A 9,633-nucleotide genomic window follows, 5' to 3' on the forward strand; every position below is an offset into this window, starting at 1 on the left:
TAGATGCTGGAATCTGCATCTTAAAAAAACTGTTGGAAGAACTCAGTTGTGCAGCAGGAGTAAAGGGGCATTTAACATTTCGACAGAAGACCCTGTGTCATGGCCCGAAACATCAACCATCCATCTGCCCCCTCAGCTGCTGCTCAACCATTGAGTCCTTCCAGCTCTTTATCTTTATTTCCCCTCACATTTGATTTCTCTTCCCTTTGTTTGGTCCCACCATCAGCCTTCCCCCTTAAAGGCCACTGGACAAATATCTACACCACGTTAAGTGAGGTGACTTTTCAAGGTAAGCTCTGTTCGAAAGGGCACTGATGGAAGTCGATGACCTCTGCTCTTTTCAGACATAGCTACCCCTGGCCCCCATAGGCAGGTCACCTGATACCTTGACAGCTTCATGACTACTTTCACTGATACCAGTTTTTTTTAAATCTACATGTTTTTAAAAATAAATTCAAATTCTCTTACAGGGTTTTAAATATAATCATAGAACAGTACAACAGGGAAAGTGGACTTTTAACCCACTGAGTGCATGATAATCTTCAAGCATTAATCCTAGGTGACTCCCATGCTGTTCATCTCCCCACATTCCCACCAAACAGTAGGCTCCAGATCCTACGGCCCTTGGGACAATTGATAGCGGCCAATTAATCTATCACCCCACACATACAGGGAAACAGAAGGAAACTGGAGCATACAGGAAGGACGTGCAAACTCCATGCAGACAGCACCCAAAGTCAGATTTGAACCTAGGTCACTGGAACTACCAGCTGTGCACAGATATTGTCTGGGTAATGGGACCAAACTGTTATATAAACTCTGTATCACTTGTGGGTGGTGGGGTGGAGCTACATCTCTACCAAAGGGGGTGTAGGCACTCCTTCTGTCCACTAACCTGCCAGATCACCCTTGGGCAAGGTGTAGCACCTGCTTAGCCCCCGATCAGGGTCACGTGAAGCCAAGGGAGAAGGTAGCAGATGGTCACATGAGCAGCCGGTGCATATCACAAGTCCTTGTCATGTGACCACTGACGCCAGGCACACAATCTCAGAGTACTGATAATGGCTGGGGTAAAGACACTGCCTAGTAGGTGACATGACAAACCACTTCTGTAGAAAAATTTGCCAAGAACAAATGATGGTCATGGAAAGACCATGATCATCCATGTCATACGACAGGACACATAACAAATGAATGATATCACCATGCCTATAATGACTAATAGCCATCATTTTTTCTTCCAGATCGAAGATTTGCAGGTCCAAAATCAAAGGCGGTTGATTCTTTAACTGATGTGTCTGAAGTAACTGCATCTAATGAGACTATGCTGACTCCTTTAATTGAGCAGGAGGGAGAGACTTACTTAGAGAAATGTGGGAGCCTACGACGTCACACGGTGGCCAATGCCCCCACTGAGCTCCAGCTCTTGGCGATGAGCTCCATGCTGCATCCCAGTCTGCGGGAGGAGCCAGACTCTGAAGACAAACGTCTACTGACACAACCCAACCTTAATCACAAACACTATTCCAGTGAGCTCAACATCGCGGAAATCGAGTCGGAGTTAATGAACATTTCGCTGGAGAAGACTCCAGATATGAAGCATACAGTGCTTGGTTCAATCTTAAAGTAATTGCTAAGGCACCTTGTTAGCATTTAGAGAAAGAAATAATTCCATGATCTGCCTGAATTGATTTAGGGGGTATCCCTCACCAGGCACGTCTAATTCAAGCTGCTCATGTGTACTGAATGATCCTCCTAACGCGAGCCTTCACTGTAACAACTGCAGATACCTCAGAACTGAAGTAACAGCCCAGCAGAAAGGTTGAAAGCCTATGTTATGCTGGAACATCCTGTTGCAGATGCCCTGGTGAAAGAACAGCCAGCAGCAGCAAGTTTGCACTAAAGTTATAACTCAGACAAGTCCTGGACTCAAGCCTGAGATTGCGCCATGCTGGCAGCATTGTTTAAATACTGCACGTCAGTCCTGTCTCATCACAAACCACTGGTTTATGACAGAGAATTGCCCAAACATACCATCAGTTCTATTCACTGCCAGTCTGCCTTTCACTGAAGACATTTTAGAAGTAATTTCAAACTGTTTTTTTCAAGTGAAGACAAGATTTTCACTGTGTACTCTTTGTGATGAAATACAATATTTTCCTCTTTCATTATAAATGGGTGTACTCTCTTTTTGTGTGTAAGAAGTTCAGGAGCAATTTTAAACTCCCAAGAAAGCAGAACAAACTTGAATGCATGCGCACGCTGCAAAGTGAATACCAATCAGTAAAATAGGAGCACCGAGAACACTGGAATACTTCCTGAACTGTGGGCCCTTGTTGAACAGAACAGAATTTAAAATCAGTTAATTTGCCTCTCAACGGGGGCTTTAAGCTGGTGGTGTTTAACCAAGCATACTGAACAGTCTACACAGAAACTTCTTTCAAACTTGATGTTATGTCATCTAGAACAAACAAGTTATCTTTCTCATTTTTGCAAATAAAGCACGGACTATTTTTGTTATAAGTGAGTAATCTGTAGCTGTTCTGAGTTAGTAGAAAGAGAAAGTAGGTTGAGCTACAGATCGCGTACTGTGGCAGATTTGTATAAAGTGAAGAGAACATTAAAATGGCTGGGCAGTGGAAGATCGAAATAAACCAAGCACTGCAGGTAGTCAGAAAAACGAGCCCTCGACACTCACAACCACCAACAGCGCAGTGCAACCAATGGAGCAAATGTGTTCGAGTTCACCAGAAACACCAGAGTACAGAGTGGTGCAGTCAGTGGGGATGCTACCTCAGAGCTTCTGTGTGCCAGGTTCAATCTGCTCTGGGTCTCTCTCTATGACTGTGTGGGTTCCCCCACCCAGTCGCTCTCGTTCCCTCCCACATCGCAAATTTCCCCGAGTGTAGGTGGGTGTTAAAATCTACGGATTGCTGTATAATGGGAGTATACAGCAATAGGTTACAGGGTCACTAGTGGAAGAATTGGATTGATGAGATTCCAACGGGAGGTAGCATGGTCTGCTGGGTCATCCAGCCTCCTTCTATACTATAAGAAATGAAAAATAATAGAACTCTCAATGAAGGCTCATATTCACTGTAAACTCCATACGGAGCAACTTGTGAGGAAAACAGGTTCACATTCCCTGTAAGAGCAGCACCGTGCATCAGGATGCATTTGTTTATCATAACCCCCCACTCCTGCCACCACATTAAAGGTTTGTATGTCCAGCACTGCTAACTTGATGATTTGCTCGGCAAGTCTCCCACTGTATGAAGAGTTTGGGAAATCTGCTACTGTTCTCCCAAGCCATGGGGATAGACAGAGAATGCAATTTCCCATTCTACACATCGGGCAGATTGAATAGCTAGATTCCTCAGAAGTAACCTTCCTTTTGTATCAAAGTAGTTTCATTTTCCAAAAAAAAATTATTCATAAAACATATTAAGATAAGAGATTAGCTTTATTTAGACCATAAGGCATAGGAGCAAAATTAGGCCATTCAGCCCATCAAGTCCACTCCCCCATTTCATCAAGGCTGATCCCAGATCCCATTCAACCCTATACCTGCCCCTTCATCAAATCCTTTGATATCCCAACCAATCAAGAATCTATCAACTTCCACTTTGAATGTACTTGATGATTTGGCTTCCACCGCAGGCTATGGCAAAGCATTCCACAGATTCACCATTCTTTGGTTAAAAATATACATAGAAATATAGAAAACCTACAACACAATACAGGTCCTTTGGCCCACAAAGCTGTGCTGAACATGTCCTTACCTTAGAAATTACCTAGGGTTACCCATAGCCCTCTATTTTTCCCAGCTCCATGTAACTGAACAGGAGTCTCTTAAAATACCCTATCGTATCCGCCTCCACCACTATCACTGGCAGTCCATCCCACGTACTCACCACTCTCTGCATAAAAACCTTACCCCTGACATCTCCTCTGTACCTACTTCCAAGCATATTAAAACTGTGGCTTGCGTGCTAGCCATTTCTGCCCTGAGAAAAAACTTCTGACTATCCACACGATCAATGCCTCTCATCATCTTATACACCTCTCTCAGGTCACATCTCATCCTCCGTCACTCCAAGGAAAAAGGGCTGAGTTCACTCAACCTATTCTCATAAGGCATTCTCCCCAATCCAGGCAACATCGTTGTAAATCTCTTCTGCACCCTTTTTATGGTTTCCACATCCTTCCTAAGGTGAGGCGATCAGAACTGAGCACAGTACTCCAAGTGGGGTCCGACCAGGGTCCTATATAGCTGTAACATTACCTCTCAGCTCTTAAACTCAATCCCACAATTGATGAAGGCCAATGCACTGTATGCCTTCTTAACCACAGAGTCAACCTGTGCAGCAGCTTTGACTGTCTTACGGACTCAGACCCCAAGATCCCTCCGATCCTCCACACTGCCAAGAGTCTTACCATTAATACTATATTCTGCCATCATATTTGACCTACCAAAATGAACCACCTCACGCTTATCTGGGTTGAACTCCATCTGCCACCTCTCAGCCTAGTTTTGCATCCTATCGATGTCTCACTGTAACCTCTGACAGCCCTCCACACTATCCACAACACCCCCAACCTTTGTGTCATCAGCAAATTTCCCTCCACTTCCTCATCCAGGTCATTTATAAAAGTTACAAAGAGTAGGGGTCCCAGAACAGATCCCTGAAGCACACCACTGATCAGCAACCTCCATGTAGAATACAACCAATGCCAATACATCCTTTCTGAGATATGGGGCCCAAAACTGTTGGCAATACTCCAAGTGTCTTATAAAGCCTCAGCATTATCTCCTTGTTCTTATATTCTATTTCCCTTGAAATTCCAACATTGCATTTGCCTTCTTTACCACAGACTCAAACTGTAAATTAACCTTCTGGGAGTCTTGCATTAGGACTCCCAAGTCCCTTTGCACCTTTGAAGTTTGAACCTTCTCCCCACTGAGAAAGTAGTCTGCACTATTGTTCCTTTTACCAAAATGCATTATCATACATTTCCCAACACTGCATTCCATCTGCCACATTTTTTGCCCATTCTTCCTATTTGTCTTAAGCCCTGCAATCACATTGCTTACTCAGCACTATCTAGCCCTCCACCTATCTTTGTATCATCGGCAAACTTTGCGACAAAGCTATCAATTCCATTATCTAAATCATTGACAAACAATGTGAAAATTAGTGGTCCAATACTGACCCCTGTGGAACACCACTAGTCACTGGCAGCCAACCAGAAAAGGCCCCCTTTATTGCCACTCGCTGCCTCCTGTATGTCAGCCATTCCTGCCAGTATACTTCCTGTAACACCATATCTTGTTAAGCAGCCTCATGTGAGGCACCTTAACAAATGCCTTCTAAAAATCTAAGTAAATGACATCCACAGACTCTGCCTCTCTTTTCTTCACCCTGTTTAACAGATTTGTCAGGTAAGATTTCCCTCAATAGAATCCATGCTGACTTTGACTTATTTTATCATAAATCTCCAAGTACCACAACAGCTCATCCTTAATAATGGACTCCAACACTTTCCCAACCTCTGAGGTTAGGCTAACTGGCCCACGATTTCCCTTCTTTTGTCTTCCTCCCTTCTTAAAGAGTGGAGTGATATTTGCAATTTTCCAGTCCTCCGGGCCATGCCAGAATCAAGTGATTCTTAAAAGATCAAGACCAATGCATCCATTATCTCTTCAGCAACCTCTTTATGGACTCTGAGATGTAGTCTATCTGGTCCAGGTGACTTATCCATGCCAAGACCTTTCAGTTTGCCTAGCACTTTTCCCCTTGTAATAGCAATGGCACTCACTCCTGCTTCCTGACACTCACAGACTTTGGGCATACAGCTAGTGTCTTCTACAGTAGAGACTGAAGCAAAGTACTTATTAAGTTCATCTGCCATTTCTTTGTCCCCCATTACTACCTCACCAGCATCATTTTCAATTGGCCCAATACCAACTCTCACCTCCCTTTTATTCTTTATATAAATGAAAAAACATTTCGTATCCTGCTTTATATTATCTGCTAGTTTGCTCTCATATTTCATCTTTTCCCTTCCTAGAGATTTTTTAGTTGTCTTTTGTTGGATTTTAAAAGCTTCCTAATCATCCAACTTCCCACTCACTTTTTCTACCTTATATGTCCTTGCCTTGGGGGGAGGTCAATGGGTGGGCAAGGAGATAACATGAGAGGGACAAGGGGATGGGAAATGGTGAGGGGGCCGGGGGAGGCACATTCATTGCCTCCCTCTGGTGCTCCTCCTCACCCACCCCCCTTTCTTCTTTCTTCCATGACCTTCTTTCTCTTTCACCAATCAAGCTCCTGGCTCTTTGCTTCATCCCTCCCCCTCCAAGTTTCTCCTGTCGCCTGGCATTTCTCTCTCCCCTCCCCCCAACTTTCAATTCTACTCCTCGGCTTTTTTTCTCCAGTCCTGCCAAAGGGTTTTGGCCCGAAACGTTGACTGTACTTTTTTTCCCACAGATGCTGCCTGGCCTGCTGAGTTCCTCCAGCATTTTGTGTGTCTTGCTTGGATTTCCAGCATCTGCAGATTTTCTCGTTTGTGATTTGCTCACATCTTAGCTACTGTTTGGAGGCCTTTATATGATTCTCATATTGTTTCTCTTACCCTTGCAGTTTCTTATCTCCACCCACAAAGGTTCGCCATTCTCTGACTTGATGTCACCTCTTTCTAAAGATGTAATTCTCTTACCAACAGAACCACACCACCACCTATGCCTTCCTGCCTGTCCTTTCGATACAAATTATAACCTTTGATGTTAAACTCTCAACTCTGGCCTTTTTTTCAGCCATGACTCAGTGATACCCACAACATCATACCAGTCAATCTCTAATTGCACCATGAGTTTGTCCACCTTATTCCAAATGCTATGTGCATTTAAATACAGCACCTTCAGTTCTGCATTCTTTACCCTTATGAATTTTGCCTCTGTGGTACAATTTAACTCTTTGCTCTGTCTGTGATTGTAGCCAATCATTGGCTTGTCCTTACTTTCATATTACGTGTTACATTATCTACTTGTAAACCTGCTGGCTCATCCTCAGCTCTATCATCCTGGTTCCCAACCCCCTGCCATGTTAGTTTAAACCACTCCTAATAGCTCTAACAAACCTGCCCACAAGAATATTGGTCCCCCTCAGCTTCAAGTGCAATCCACCTTTTGTACAGGTCACACCTGCCCCAAAAGAGTTCGAAGCAATTTATCACATGTAAATGGAAACATACAGTAAAATGCATCATTGGCATCAAATCAAATCAGTGAGGATTGTGCAGGGGTAGCCCACAAGTTTTGCCATGTTTCTGGTGTCAGCATAGCATACCCACAACTTACTAACCATAATATACATCTTTGGAATGTGGGAGGAAACCCACACAGTCACAGGGAGAACATACAAACTCCTTACAGACAGAAGAAATTGAAGACCTACCTGTGATTTCTGCCACTAACCAGTGTTGTGCTAATCATTCCATTACTGTGCTACCAGTGCTGTTACGCGATGCTGGACATTGAAATGTCTCCATTCACTTACAGTACATCAGTATGTTCAAAAACCTTCCATCAGCAGTGTGTTTGAGAGGCAGTTATGGAGGGTCCAACCCCTTCATATTCAATGGTGGAAGTACCCTGAACTGCTGCCTTTCCCCCACATAAAGCACCTGTGATGCTGCAACAAGTTTCACTGTGTCCCTGACCACATACTCTTCCATCTTGCAATGTGCTATGCTTCTGAAGACTGCTTCTTGCACCAGAGGGCACCCCTCACCAAAATGGTGATCTTCCACCAGTCAATGCTTGTCTCAATCTGTACATGAAGGATCCAAGAGGAATAATCCAGTCAAGGTCATGATGCTTCTTTGAAAGCTCTGGGATGATGCATTCTGCTAAATGACAAGGAACCATTCAATAGGATCCACTGTCTCCTTCCACAAGGCTTGTGGCGTTGTGGCTTAAAGCTTATGATACAAGAATTTTCAAGACACCATGATGTACAGTACTACGCAAGAGAGTACATTGTAAAACATTGTACAGGTGGGGAGATCAGTAAGCACATACTACAGTATACGTGGGAACAATGTAATTTATGGTACAGGTGACATGGGCTACATTTTATACAAATAGACACAAGCTAATAGCGATCAGCTGGGCACAATCTATAGTCCTGTGCAGGTAAACGCAATTTATAATAATGAGCAGTTGGATACAATCTACAACCATGTGCAGGTGAGAACAGCCAGTGCCAAAGTCCACGAGGACACAGCCCTCAGCAATATAATGGTGAGAATAACTTTCTATAAATTTCCATTGTAAATATCCCATCTACTTTATCAACCTGGCTTTTGATGTCTTTAACAGCACCCCTCCATTCACCTTCCTGACCACATCTCCTATATCATCTGCAGGACACCCCCTCACATGCATGAATTCTCACCGTTATCTGTACAACTTGCACCTGTACCTTCAGCTGTCTAACAATCTTCACTGCCCAATACTCACCCTTCTTTCCTTCAACCTGGCCTATCCCTATAGCTACACCCCTTTCCCCCCTCCCTCTCATCCCAACAAAATGTATTGCTGATCACTGACCTCCCTTTCTCCCTCACTAACCCTCTCGTCATCCTCACCCTCCTTGTATCCCTTTATCTCTTATCTCCTCCCTAACATCTCTCTTTTCCTCCATGACCTATGTTTCTGGCTCCCCTTCCCTGTATCTCTCCTGCTCACGTTTGTCTCCGTTTCCCTCCACCCTGACCGACCCGATATCCGCAGCCCACCCCACCCAATGCCTCCCTCCCATTCTCCTTCTCTCCCATATCAGATTCATGCAGGCAAGTATTACTGCAGTTCCACTTCAACACTTCCAATGAAACTGACCCAGCGTCATGCCATATGTCACAAGAGAAACCACAGCTCAACCTCCCGAAAGCAGGCTGTTTGGTCACAACTCTTATTAATAACACCACAGCAAAAATGCAGGCTGGCCTGAGAAACATTTCACTGTTTACAAACACTGCTCACTGAAGGACTTTGCTCAGATCAGTTTCCACAATATTACCAGCCCATTGAAACACAACAGCACTCAGTGCAGCTACCTGGAGGTAGGCAAGACTGTGGTTTATCGATGTAGTTATGCCCTCCCAGTAATTGCAGAGATCAAGACAGCATTTGTACAGACCCAAGCAACCTATATGCAGAGACCTTGACCACACGTGCGCTGAAATTTCAGTGTTGCAAATCTGAAGACCTCAGCATCATGCAAACAAAATCTTGACAGTGCATGTTTGCAAGAACCTTGACAGCATCTACACAGGTTGTGGCAATGCACGTGAAGAGCTGAAGAAACCACATTCAAATATAATAAGAATTCATGCAAAGATTTTAATAACGCATACAACCGGAGATCTTAGAAGCATGTACATGCAAACATCTTAGTTTTGTGTGTGCTTAAATCTTGGCGATGTGTGTACACAGACACATGTAGTGAATGGATTGAGTATCTTGGCAGCACATGCATATAGAAACCTTAGAGATGTGTATGCATATAAACAACTTATTAGTACACGAGGAAATCTTAACAGAATGTGCATGGTAGTGGCATATGTAGA

At 43.9% G+C, this 9,633-nt stretch overlaps 1 protein-coding gene across 2 annotated transcripts in view; it reads left to right on the forward strand.

Moving 5' to 3' along the window:
• LOC134353802 (proline-rich protein 5-like) overlaps positions 1-6,281 on the forward strand; it is a 137,963-nt gene extending 131,682 nt beyond the window's left edge. For both annotated transcript variants that reach the window (XM_063062207.1, XM_063062208.1), the window contains one exon: positions 1,245-6,281. In XM_063062207.1, the coding sequence (XP_062918277.1) occupies positions 1,245-1,630 (386 nt within the window). In that variant the 3' untranslated portion in view covers positions 1,631-6,281. The remainder of the gene's footprint in view (positions 1-1,244) is intronic.
• Positions 6,282-9,633: the final 3,352 nt, after the last annotated feature.

The sequence above is a fragment of the Mobula hypostoma genome, chromosome 11, assembly GCF_963921235.1.
Source record: "Mobula hypostoma chromosome 11, sMobHyp1.1, whole genome shotgun sequence".
NCBI lineage: Eukaryota > Metazoa > Chordata > Chondrichthyes > Myliobatiformes > Myliobatidae > Mobula > Mobula hypostoma.